This window comes from Toxotes jaculatrix, chromosome 22 (genome assembly GCF_017976425.1).
Source record: "Toxotes jaculatrix isolate fToxJac2 chromosome 22, fToxJac2.pri, whole genome shotgun sequence".
Lineage (NCBI taxonomy): Eukaryota > Metazoa > Chordata > Actinopteri > Toxotidae > Toxotes > Toxotes jaculatrix.
In genome coordinates this window covers 163,851-176,801 of record NC_054415.1, presented here as the reverse complement: position 1 = coordinate 176,801, position 12,951 = coordinate 163,851, and the positions used below count along the sequence as shown (strand labels likewise).

General features: G+C 38.4%; 1 protein-coding gene across 1 annotated transcript in view; it reads left to right on the top strand.

The window, feature by feature from the left end:
* Positions 1 to 12,423, top strand: part of LOC121176557 (protein-methionine sulfoxide oxidase mical3a-like) — a 76,886-nt gene extending 64,463 nt beyond the window's left edge. The window contains exons 21-31 of the mRNA XM_041030646.1: positions 7,563 to 7,747; positions 7,825 to 8,478; positions 8,557 to 8,645; positions 9,167 to 9,241; positions 10,190 to 10,240; positions 10,352 to 10,597; positions 10,805 to 10,898; positions 10,979 to 11,029; positions 11,274 to 11,373; positions 11,501 to 11,574; positions 11,941 to 12,423. Of these exons, the coding sequence (XP_040886580.1) occupies positions 7,563 to 7,747; positions 7,825 to 8,478; positions 8,557 to 8,645; positions 9,167 to 9,241; positions 10,190 to 10,240; positions 10,352 to 10,597; positions 10,805 to 10,898; positions 10,979 to 11,029; positions 11,274 to 11,373; positions 11,501 to 11,574; positions 11,941 to 12,125 (1,804 nt within the window). The 3' untranslated portion in view covers positions 12,126 to 12,423. The remainder of the gene's footprint in view (positions 1 to 7,562; positions 7,748 to 7,824; positions 8,479 to 8,556; positions 8,646 to 9,166; positions 9,242 to 10,189; positions 10,241 to 10,351; positions 10,598 to 10,804; positions 10,899 to 10,978; positions 11,030 to 11,273; positions 11,374 to 11,500; positions 11,575 to 11,940) is intronic.
* Positions 12,424 to 12,951: the final 528 nt, after the last annotated feature.

Here is a 12,951-nt window from a genome sequence, read left to right as displayed (position 1 = left end):
AAATTTTTCGACCTCAAAAAGTCATAAAAAACGTCATAGTATAGTATGCCGTTTTTTTCGGCCAAAAAAAGTCAAAAAAAATTTCGACCTCAAAAAGTCATAAAAAACGTCATAGTATAGTATGCCGTTTTTTTCGGCCAAAAAAAGTCACTTTTTTTTTCGACCTGAAAAAGTCATAAAAAACGTCATAGTATAGTATGCCGTTTTTTTCGGCCAAAAAAAGTCACTTTTTTTTTCGACCTCAAAAAGTCATAAAAAACGTCATAGTATAGTATGTCGTTTTTTTCGGCCAAAAAAAGTCAAAATTTTTTTCGACCTCCAAAAGTCATAAAAAACGTCATAGTATAGTATGCCTTTTTTTATTCGGCCAAAAAAAGTCAACATTTTTTTCGACCTCAAAATGTCATAAAAAACGTCATAGTATAGTAAGGCGTTTTTTTCGGACAAAAAAAGTCAAAATTTTTTTCGACCTCCAAAAGTCATAAAAAACGTCATAGTATAGTATGCCGTTTTTTTCGGCCAAAAAAAGTCACTTTTTTTTTCGACCTCAAAAAGTCATAAAAAACGTCATAGTATAGTATGCCGTTTTTTTCGGCCAAAAAAAGTCACTTTTTTTTTCGACCTCAAAAAGTCATAAAAAACGTCATAGTATAGTATGCCGTTTTTTTCGGCCAAAAAAAGTCAAAATTTTTTTCGACCTCAAAAAGTCATAAAAAACGTCATAGTATAGTATGCCGTTTTTTTCGGCCAAAAAAAGTCAAAAATTTTTTCGACCTCAAAAAGTCATAAAAAACGTCATAGTATAGTATGCCGTTTTTTTCGGCCAAAAAAAGTCACTTTTTTTTTCGACCTCAAAAAGTCATAAAAAACGTCATAGTATAGTATGCCGTTTTTTTCGGCCAAAAAAAGTCAAAAATTTTTTCGACCTCAAAAAGTCATAAAAAACGTCATAGTATAGTATGCCGTTTTTTTCGGCCAAAAAAAGTCAAAAAAATTTTCGACCTCAAAAAGTCATAAAAAACGTCATAGTATAGTATGCCGTTTTTTTCGGCCAAAAAAAGTCACTTTTTTTTTCGACCTCAAAAAGTCATAAAAAACGTCATAGTATAGTATGCCGTTTTTTTCGGCCAAAAAAAGTCAAAATTTTTTTCGACCTCCAAAAGTCATAAAAAACGTCATAGTATAGCATGCCGTTTTTTTCGGCCAAAAAAAGTCAAAAAAATTTTCGACCTCAAAAAGTCATAAAAAACGTCATAGTATAGTATGCCGTTTTTTTCGGCCAAAAAAAGTCAAAAAAATTTTCGACCTCAAAAAGTCAAAAAAAACGTCATAGTATAGTATGCCGTTTTTTTCGGCCAAAAAAAGTCAAAAATTTTTTCGACCTCAAAAAGTCATAAAAAACGTCATAGTATAGTATGCCGTTTTTTTCGGCCAAAAAAAGTCAAAAAAATTTTCGACCTCAAAAAGTCATAAAAAACGTCATAGTATAGTATGCCGTTTTTTTCGGCCAAAAAAAGTCAAAAAAATTTTCGACCTCAAAAAGTCATAAAAAACGTCATAGTATAGTATGCCGTTTTTTTCGGCCAAAAAAAGTCACTTTTTTTTTCGACCTCAAAAAGTCATAAAAAACGTCATAGTATAGTATGCCGTTTTTTTCGGCCAAAAAAAGTCAAAAAAATTTTCGACCTCAAAAAGTCATAAAAAACGTCATAGTATAGTATGCCGTTTTTTTCGGCCAAAAAAAGTCAAAAATTTTTTCGACCTCAAAAAGTCATAAAAAACGTCATAGTATAGTAAGGCGTTTTTTTCGGCCAAAAAAAGTCACTTTTTTTTTCGACCTCAAAAAGTCATAAAAAACGTCATAGTATAGTATGCCGTTTTTTCGGCCAAAAAAAGTCACTTTTTTTTCGACCTCAAAAAGTCATAAAAAACGTCATAGTATAGTATGCCGTTTTTTTCGGCCAAAAAAAGTCAAAAAAATTTTCGACCTCAAAAAGTCATAAAAAACGTCATAGTATAGTATGCCGTTTTTTTCGGCCAAAAAAAGTCAAAAAAATTTTCGACCTCAAAAAGTCATAAAAAACGTCATAGTATAGTATGCCGTTTTTTTCGGCCAAAAAAAGTCACTTTTTTTTTCGACCTCAAAAAGTCATAAAAAACGTCATAGTATAGTATGCCGTTTTTTTCGGCCAAAAAAAGTCAAAATTTTTTTCGACCTCAAAAAGTCATAAAAAACGTCATAGTATAGTATGCCGTTTTTTTCGGCCAAAAAAAGTCAAAAATTTTTTCGACCTCAAAAAGTCATAAAAAACGTCATAGTATAGTATGCCGTTTTTTTCGGCCAAAAAAAGTCACTTTTTTTTTCGACCTCAAAAAGTCATAAAAAACGTCATAGTATAGTATGCCGTTTTTTTCGGCCAAAAAAAGTCAAAAATTTTTTCGACCTCAAAAAGTCATAAAAAACGTCATAGTATAGTATGCCGTTTTTTTCGGCCAAAAAAAGTCAAAAAAATTTTCGACCTCAAAAAGTCATAAAAAACGTCATAGTATAGTATGCCGTTTTTTTCGGCCAAAAAAAGTCAAAAATTTTTTCGACCTCAAAAAGTCATAAAAAACGTCATAGTATAGTATGCCGTTTTTTTCGGCCAAAAAAAGTCAAAAAAATTTTCGACCTCAAAAAGTCATAAAAAACGTCATAGTATAGTATGCCGTTTTTTTCGGCCAAAAAAAGTCACTTTTTTTTTCGACCTCAAAAAGTCATAAAAAACGTCATAGTATAGTATGCCGTTTTTTTCGGCCAAAAAAAGTCAAAATTTTTTTCGACCTCCAAAAGTCATAAAAAACGTCATAGTATAGCATGCCGTTTTTTTCGGCCAAAAAAAGTCAAAAAAATTTTCGACCTCAAAAAGTCATAAAAAACGTCATAGTATAGTATGCCGTTTTTTTCGGCCAAAAAAAGTCAAAAAAATTTTCGACCTCAAAAAGTCAAAAAAAACGTCATAGTATAGTATGCCGTTTTTTTCGGCCAAAAAAAGTCACTTTTTTTTTCGACCTCAAAAAGTCATAAAAAACGTCATAGTATAGTATGCCGTTTTTTTCGGCCAAAAAAAGTCAAAAATTTTTTCGACCTCAAAAAGTCATAAAAAACGTCATAGTATAGTATGCCGTTTTTTTCGGCCAAAAAAAGTCAAAAAAATTTTCGACCTCAAAAAGTCATAAAAAACGTCATAGTATAGTATGCCGTTTTTTTCGGCCAAAAAAAGTCACTTTTTTTTTCGACCTCAAAAAGTCATAAAAAACGTCATAGTATAGTATGCCGTTTTTTTCGGCCAAAAAAAGTCAAAATTTTTTTCGACCTCAAAAAGTCATAAAAAACGTCATAGTATAGTATGCCGTTTTTTTCGGCCAAAAAAAGTCAAAAATTTTTTCGACCTCAAAAAGTCATAAAAAACGTCATAGTATAGTATGCCGTTTTTTTCGGCCAAAAAAAGTCACTTTTTTTTCGACCTCAAAAAGTCATAAAAAACGTCATAGTATAGTATGCCGTTTTTTTCGGCCAAAAAAAGTCAAAAATTTTTTCGACCTCAAAAAGTCATAAAAAACGTCATAGTATAGTATGCCGTTTTTTTCGGCCAAAAAAAGTCAAAAAAATTTTCGACCTCAAAAAGTCATAAAAAACGTCATAGTATAGTATGCCGTTTTTTTCGGCCAAAAAAAGTCAAAAATTTTTTCGACCTCAAAAAGTCATAAAAAACGTCATAGTATAGTATGCCGTTTTTTTCGGCCAAAAAAAGTCAAAAAAATTTTCGACCTCAAAAAGTCATAAAAAACGTCATAGTATAGTATGCCGTTTTTTTCGGCCAAAAAAAGTCACTTTTTTTTTCGACCTCAAAAAGTCATAAAAAACGTCATAGTATAGTATGCCGTTTTTTTCGGCCAAAAAAAGTCAAAATTTTTTTCGACCTCCAAAAGTCATAAAAAACGTCATAGTATAGCATGCCGTTTTTTTCGGCCAAAAAAAGTCAAAAAAATTTTCGACCTCAAAAAGTCATAAAAAACGTCATAGTATAGTATGCCGTTTTTTTCGGCCAAAAAAAGTCAAAAACATTTTCGACCTCAAAAAGTCAAAAAAAACGTCATAGTATAGTATGCCGTTTTTTTCGGCCAAAAAAAGTCACTTTTTTTTTCGACCTCAAAAAGTCATAAAAAACGTCATAGTATAGTATGCCGTTTTTTTCGGCCAAAAAAAGTCAAAAATTTTTTCGACCTCCAAAAGTCATAAAAAACGTCATAGTATAGTATGCCGTTTTTTTCGGCCAAAAAAAGTCAAAAAAATTTTCGACCTCAAAAAGTCATAAAAAACGTCATAGTATAGTATGCCGTTTTTTTCGGCCAAAAAAAGTCACTTTTTTTTTCGACCTCAAAAAGTCATAAAAAACGTCATAGTATAGTATGCCGTTTTTTTCGGCCAAAAAAAGTCAAAAAAATTTTCGACCTCAAAAAGTCATAAAAAACGTCATAGTATAGTATGCCGTTTTTTTCGGCCAAAAAAAGTCAAAAATTTTTTCGACCTCAAAAAGTCATAAAAAACGTCATAGTATAGTATGCCGTTTTTTTCGGCCAAAAAAAGTCAAAAAAATTTTCGACCTCAAAAAGTCATAAAAAACGTCATAGTATAGTATGCCGTTTTTTTCGGCCAAAAAAAGTCACTTTTTTTTTCGACCTCAAAAAGTCATAAAAAACGTCATAGTATAGTATGCCGTTTTTTTCGGCCAAAAAAAGTCAAAATTTTTTTCGACCTCCAAAAGTCATAAAAAACGTCATAGTATAGTATGCCTTTTTTTATTCGGCCAAAAAAAGTCAACATTTTTTTCGACCTCAAAATGTCATAAAAAACGTCATAGTATAGTAAGGCGTTTTTTTCGGACAAAAAAAGTCAAAATTTTTTTCGACCTCCAAAAGTCATAAAAAACGTCATAGTATAGTATGCCGTTTTTTTCGGCCAAAAAAAGTCACTTTTTTTTTCGACCTCAAAAAGTCATAAAAAACGTCATAGTATAGTATGCCGTTTTTTTCGGCCAAAAAAAGTCACTTTTTTTTTCGACCTCAAAAAGTCATAAAAAACGTCATAGTATAGTATGCCGTTTTTTTCGGCCAAAAAAAGTCAAAAAAATTTTCGACCTCAAAAAGTCATAAAAAACGTCATAGTATAGTATGCCGTTTTTTTCGGCCAAAAAAAGTCAAAAATTTTTTCGACCTCAAAAAGTCATAAAAAACGTCATAGTATAGTAAGGCGTTTTTTTCGGCCAAAAAAAGTCACTTTTTTTTTCGACCTCAAAAAGTCATAAAAAACGTCATAGTATAGTATGCCGTTTTTTTCGGCCAAAAAAAGTCAAAAATTTTTTCGACCTCAAAAAGTCATAAAAAACGTCATAGTATAGTATGCCGTTTTTTTCGGCCAAAAAAAGTCAAAAAAATTTTCGACCTCAAAAAGTCATAAAAAACGTCATAGTATAGTATGCCGTTTTTTTCGGCCAAAAAAAGTCAAAAATTTTTTCGACCTCAAAAAGTCATAAAAAACGTCATAGTATAGTATGCCGTTTTTTTCGGCCAAAAAAAGTCACTTTTTTTTTCGACCTCAAAAAGTCATAAAAAACGTCATAGTATAGTATGCCGTTTTTTTCGGCCAAAAAAAGTCAAAATTTTTTTCGACCTCCAAAAGTCATAAAAAACGTCATAGTATAGCATGCCGTTTTTTTCGGCCAAAAAAAGTCAAAAAAATTTTCGACCTCAAAAAGTCATAAAAAACGTCATAGTATAGTATGCCGTTTTTTTCGGCCAAAAAAAGTCAAAAAAATTTTCGACCTCAAAAAGTCAAAAAAAACGTCATAGTATAGTATGCCGTTTTTTTCGGCCAAAAAAAGTCACTTTTTTTTTCGACCTCAAAAAGTCATAAAAAACGCCATAGTATAGAATGCCGTTTTTTTCGGCCAAAAAAAGTCAAAAATTTTTTCGACCTCAAAAAGTCATAAAAAACGTCATAGTATAGTATGCCGTTTTTTTCGGCCAAAAAAAGTCAAAATTTTTTTCGACCTCCAAAAGTCATAAAAAACGTCATAGTATAGCATGCCGTTTTTTTCGGCCAAAAAAAGTCAAAAAAATTTTCGACCTCAAAAAGTCATAAAAAACGTCATAGTATAGTATGCCGTTTTTTTCGGCCAAAAAAAGTCAAAAAAATTTTCGACCTCAAAAAGTCAAAAAAAACGTCATAGTATAGTATGCCGTTTTTTTCGGCCAAAAAAAGTCACTTTTTTTTTCGACCTCAAAAAGTCATAAAAAACGCCATAGTATAGTATGCCGTTTTTTTCGGCCAAAAAAAGTCAAAAATTTTTTCGACCTCAAAAAGTCATAAAAAACGTCATAGTATAGTATGCCGTTTTTTTCGGCCAAAAAAAGTCAAAAAAATTTTCGACCTCAAAAAGTCATAAAAAACGTCATAGTATAGTATGCCGTTTTTTTCGGCCAAAAAAAGTCACTTTTTTTTTCGACCTCAAAAAGTCATAAAAAACGTCATAGTATAGTATGCCGTTTTTTTCGGCCAAAAAAAGTCAAAAAAATTTTCGACCTCAAAAAGTCATAAAAAACGTCATAGTATAGTATGCCGTTTTTTTCGGCCAAAAAAAGTCAAAAATTTTTTCGACCTCAAAAAGTCATAAAAAACGTCATAGTATAGTATGCCGTTTTTTTCGGCCAAAAAAAGTCACTTTTTTTTTCGACCTCAAAAAGTCATAAAAAACGTCATAGTATAGTATGCCGTTTTTTTCGGCCAAAAAAAGTCAAAATTTTTTTCGACCTCCAAAAGTCATAAAAAACGTCATAGTATAGCATGCCGTTTTTTTCGGCCAAAAAAAGTCAAAAAAATTTTCGACCTCAAAGAGTCATAAAAAACGTCATAGTATAGTATGCCGTTTTTTTCGGCCAAAAAAAGTCAAAAAAATTTTCGACCTCAAAAAGTCAAAAAAAACGTCATAGTATAGTATGCCGTTTTTTTCGGCCAAAAAAAGTCAAAAATTTTTTCGACCTCAAAAAGTCATAAAAAACGTCATAGTATAGTATGCCGTTTTTTTCGGCCAAAAAAAAGTCACTTTTTTTTTCGACCTCAAAAAGTCATAAAAAACGTCATAGTATAGTATGCCGTTTTTTTCGGCCAAAAAAAGTCACTTTTTTCTTCGACCTCAAAAAGTCATAAAAAACGTCATAGTATAGTATGCCGTTTTTTTCGGCCAAAAAAAGTCACTTTTTTTTTCGACCTCAAAAAGTCATAAAAAACGTCATAGTATAGTAAGGCGTCAAAATCGCATACTATGTCATACTATAGTATGTCGTCCAAAAATGAATGAAAAACATCTGCAGCTTTGGATTCAGAAACACAAAATAGAAATAGAATCATTGGGAACAACAATGAATGTTTACTTTTTCATGCAATTACTTACTTGTATTCCATAGTTCTGTTTCCTCCTCCTCCTTCTCCTTCTTCTTCTTTTCTGTTTATCTTTTTTCAGTTCAGAATCTGAGATGGAGGAGGACGAGGCTAGAGGAGGAGGAGGAGGCCGGCAACTTGTGACCTCAGAGGAGGCCAGAGCTTCATGGAGACCAACCATGCAGCTCCACCTCCACCTGAGAGACGAGGAGGAGGAGGACGACGATGATGAAGAGGAGGGACGTGGTGAAGTGGAGACCAATGACGGTAAGTTTTTCGTTTCCTGTCAGGTCTGCAGTTTGAATCCTCTGTTTGATGCTGTGTGGTTTTGTTGTGTCCCCCAGAGGAGGAGTCTTTTTCTCCATTTGCTCAGAGTCCCTCCTCAGCAGCAGGAAGTGACATCAGCATTAACACAACTGTAGAGCCTGACTCCACCTGCAACCTGCTGCCCTTCATCACCTCCTCTACAACTTCATCTGTGACCCCAACCCCCAGCACCACGCTCCCCACTGCCTCCATCTCCATACCTGACTCCACCCACAAAAACCCACAGCTCACACCTGCTGTCGTCATAGTAACAGTCACTCAGAGACAAGCCCCCCAACAACCTGGTGGGCGGGGCTCCTTTGATAACATAAACCCTGAACTGCCTTCGAAGAAGCTCCTCCTTCAGGAGAGTGGGGCGGAGTCTGTGAAGGATAGGTGGGACTTAAATGAAGAGGAGCCAGCATGGGTGAGGAGGAGGAGACATAGAGGAGTGCGCAGCCTCTCCCCTCACCTCCTCCCCCCTCTGCAGGGTGGGGGTGGGCCTCTCCTTGACCAGCTGAAGGGGCTTAGGGAGGCTCTGCCCCCTGGGCAGGTGGAGGTGGAAGGAGGTGGGGCCAGAGGTCTGTGGAGGGCAGTCTTCTCTGGAAACAGGAAGATGGAGAAGAGGAGGGGCGGGACTTTACCTCCAGAGACAGTGAAGAAGGAAAAAGCCAATCAGAGGAGAGCTACAGGTGATGATGCAATATACACACGCATACAGACAGAGTGGCTCACTGTAATGATGTAATAATAGCACTTCCTGTCTCCAGGTGTGAGAGGAGGTCTGAATCTGACAGAGGAGTCTGATCTGGACTCATCCACTCTGCTGCAGAGGTTTTCACTGAAACCCAGAAACAACGTAAGAAACAAATACACGACAGCTCTCAACACCAACAACTTCCCTGACGCCACACTGCACTACAAACCAACCAATCAGAGTACAGCTACAGACCAACCAATCAGAGTACGGCTACAAACCAACCAATCAGTGTACGGCTACAAACCAACCAATCAGAGTACAATCAGTATATATATTTTCACACACACACACATATATATATATATAAGTGTTTTTATGTTGAAGTACCATTTCCTGCTTCCCAGAGGTGTCAGCCTGTGTAGGTTGGGTAGTACCTGGGGGATTCCATGTGGTCACACACTGAAGTGTAGCATCACCAGCCACAGCAGGTGTTCTCAGCTGTTCCTCGGGTCTGTCCCGATGTATTTTATGCTCATCAGCGTCAAAGCTGCAGCCAGGTTCTCTGTCCTGTGTGCAGTGAGAGGATCAGAATAATTACAGGATTTAAGACTGACACTCTGAGTCAATGTGAAACGCACCTGGACATGTCCTAAGGTAAACTGTCTTATCTGATGTTTTAGCTGCGTTTGGAGCTGCTTGATCTCACGTCTGAAATTCAGAGAGTCACAGTGAAGGAAGAGGAGGAGAAGCAGGAGGTATCATGCGTAACAGACAGGAAACACAGTGTGGTGATGGTGTTGGACGTTCTGTGACTGGATGACTGTTTTATCATAGAAGACGTTTTACCTCCAAACTTTAAACTTGACCTGGACTTGTCTCAACCTGCTGAAGGCATAACTGTTTTCAACTGACTTGGATTCTGCTCAGCAGACGTAAGACTTGTCTTGATCATTTGAGACATTTCCACAACGTGAAATGTCTTTTTAGACATTACCTGTACCTGACTCAGATTCAACATGATTGAATGACTGACTCTGGCCTTGTCTTGTACTTGTCTCAGCTGTCTTGGCTTCTCTGTTGTGGCTTAAACTTGTCTTGGCTAACTCAAGACTTAGCTTAAGCTCGGCTTAGACTTTTTTTGGGCTTGTCCCAGTTGGCTGAGACTTAACTGAATTGAAACTGGACTTGAACTCAGTGCTCGACTCTGACTTCTCTCAGCTGACGTGAGACTGGATTCAGGTGTGGTCTTTTGATTTGACACTTGACTTTTTCTTTGCTGACTTGAGATTTCTTGGATTTGTCAGGATGAACTTGAGCTTTGACAGATCTTTGTCCCAGCTGACGTATACTTGTTACAACTGACTGATTTGTCTTTCTCTGACACGGACTTTACAAATTTGAAACTGGATTTGAACTCAGTACCTACTCAAAGTCACTGAAGACTTAGATTTGTCTCAGCTAAGTTGAGACCTAACTTGGTTAGGTCTTCACTTAGACTTGTCCCAACCACACGGACTTGTTTGGACTGACTCTTGTCTTGAGTTGTGAGGACCTGTATCCTCTGACCCCAGACTCCAGTTGCACTTCAGGACTTAGAAATCTTAGTGTTTTAGTTCAGAGTTTGTTGAGACCTGATCGTGTGGTTGTGTTTTCCATCAGCTTGATATGTTTTGTCCTTCCTGTTTCTCCTCCATGCGTCTCAGCCTGTGTATGTTCCTCACGCTCTGGCTTTTAAACGATCCTACGCCATCAAGGTACGGACAGATGGTGACGGTTACAGTGGTCGTCCAATCATCGAGTCTTGTGCAGGGTCATAGTTTCAGTCCTGGAAAGTAAGAAAAACACTGTTGTTTGCATTGTTCCAGAAACACTCTGTGAAAGACAGAGTCTCCCTTCAGGACTCTGACGGACGGTCCTCTTGTCCCACGGAGGTTTTGGGGGTCCTAGTCCAGCCGAAGGAGCTGTCCAGTCTGAGTGTGACGGAGACCATGTTCCAAAGGAGTCGAGAGGACGAAGAGGAAGACCTGGATGCAAAAATCACACGACGAGTTCAGAGAGCCGCTCGAAGACAGGCCAAACAGGAACAGCTGAAAAGACTCCACAAGGCTCAGGTGAGTTAACCTGAGGACGGAGACAGTCAGGGACGTATGATGTCTCCATGTGTCCCTGACTGTCTCTGTCCTGGTTTATTTATCTGTTGTGTGTGCTGTTTTTAAGTTGCTGTAAAAGCTTTCATACAAACCCTGGTGAGGACCATCTGAAAAGGACAGAGGGCCTCTGTGGTCTCGGTCTGAAAGCAAAAATATTGTCTGTCTCAGATGATCCAGAGGAAGCTGCAGCAGGTGGAGGAGACACAGAGGCAGCTGGAGGAGAGAGGAGTGATGGTGGAGAAAGCTCTCAGAGGAGAAGCTGGTACACACACACACACACACACACACACACACACACACACACTGAAAGGTCACCTGAACTCACCTGTGTTTCTGTGTCAGATTACTGGGGAGACTCTAACGACAGTCAGGACATCGACCTTCACCTGGGAGGTTTGTTCACCTTCTGATTCTTCAGATCAGTAACTCACTGTCTTTACTGTCCTGTCTCACTGCTCTGAGCGGGGACATCTTCACCTTTCCAGCCTCCATCAGGATTATTCCTGTGAACTGACAGTGATATCAGCGATAGACGAGCGGGTCGTCCTCTCATTCCTGGGTTGACAGTTTGACCCCTGTCTGCACCTGTTCACGTGTCCAAGTGTTCACATGTCCAACTGTTCACCTGTCTCTGTAGGACTGGGTAAACTGGACAACCCAGCTTTGATGCAGCAGTGGTTCCAGCTGGTTCAGCAGAAGAACTCTCTGGTTCGATACGAATCTGAACTGATGATATTGTGAGTATCTGACCTTTGACCTTTGAGCTGCAGTTTAAACCCAGGAGAAGCTGGTGTAGCTGGACTCTATCAGGACTGTCTCGATCTGGATCAGGGTTCAGACTTTGTCCCATGTGCTGTGTTTCAGTGCTCGAGAGCTGGAGCTGGAGGACAGACAGAGTCGGCTGCAGCAGGAGCTCAGGGAGCGGATGGCCGTCGATGGTAACACTCACTTCCTGTCGGCTTCGGATTTAAACCATCAAACTCCATCGTTTCTCTCACTGTTTCACTCGCAGGGTGTAAAAGCCGAGGCTCAGCGTTGGGCAGTAGTTTCTCTGCTAGAAGAGAAACCAGAGAACGACGACATTTGGCAGCAAATATAACGGAAACACAGGAAACGTAAAGAAATTTAGTTTAGTTTGAACAATTTAAAAATGAAATTATCTCTAATTCATAATTTGCCTCAGAAACGTTAATGTGAAAGAAACAAGCAGTGAAGCGTCAGAGAAACGTGAGGAGGTGAAGATGTGTCTGTGTGGTACATGAAGCACAGCGGGTGGAGCTGATGCGTGTTGTGTTGTCATGCAGACCACCTGAAGGAGGACTGGCAGCTGCTGGAGGAGCGTTTGATCCTGGAGGAGATGTTAGAGGTGGTGGAGCAGAGAGACTCTCTGGTGTCTCTGCTGGAGGAACAGAGGCTGCAGGAGCGACAGGAAGACCAGGACCTGGAGGAGGTCATGGCGACCCGGGGACTGGGACTCAGCTGGATATGAAACTGGTCTCACTGGTCTCTCTCAACAGTAACTGAACTGAACCGAACCATCAGATGAACCTGAGGTGAAATCCAGAGCAGCGACTGCGACTAACGTCAACAACAATTTTCATTTTTACCACGAACAGAAACCAGAGGCTTCGACCACCAGGGGGCGCTGGCAAGTTACATCCGGCTACGTTCTGGTGTACCGTTCACTGTCTGTGATGACAGGTGAGACTGGTGAGTGGCTCCGGTCTCACTGTGGACACGGAGACAGTTTGAGCTTCAGAGGGACACGTTTGTATTGTGCCAACGCCATCAGCTGTCACTCACCTGTCTGCCTTATTTCACCTCCGCCTGCCTGATCAGTAACTGTTTATTAACCATGCTCAGTTGAACCTGCTGGTGCTGTTTAAGCACGGATGATGTGAGTCATGTGACTCAGTGGCGTCTGGCTTTAAACCCTGAGGTGTAATAAATCTTTGGGTGTGATCTGCTGACGGTTCTCGACTGTGCTTGTCGTGATGTTCCCTGTTGTTCGGCAGCGTCACGTTGTGAAACAGGTCTGAACATTTGTGTCTTCATACATCCTCCAGTTTCCTCTTCTGCTTCCTCTTTAGCGTTTCTGTGCCACTTCCTGTCGCCGGACCTGCAGCTCAGCAGAGGCTGACTTTAAACTGAGCGATTCAAACGTCTCCGTGAGTCTTTGGCTTTGTCCCTCCATCCCACACCACAGAAAATGTGTGTGAACAAACAAGTGATTAAATAAGTGAGTACAGGTTTTTTTCCCTTTACCTTTGTTGTTTCTTGTTTTTCAGGTTGAGCAGGTGAAAGTGAGGATTCAG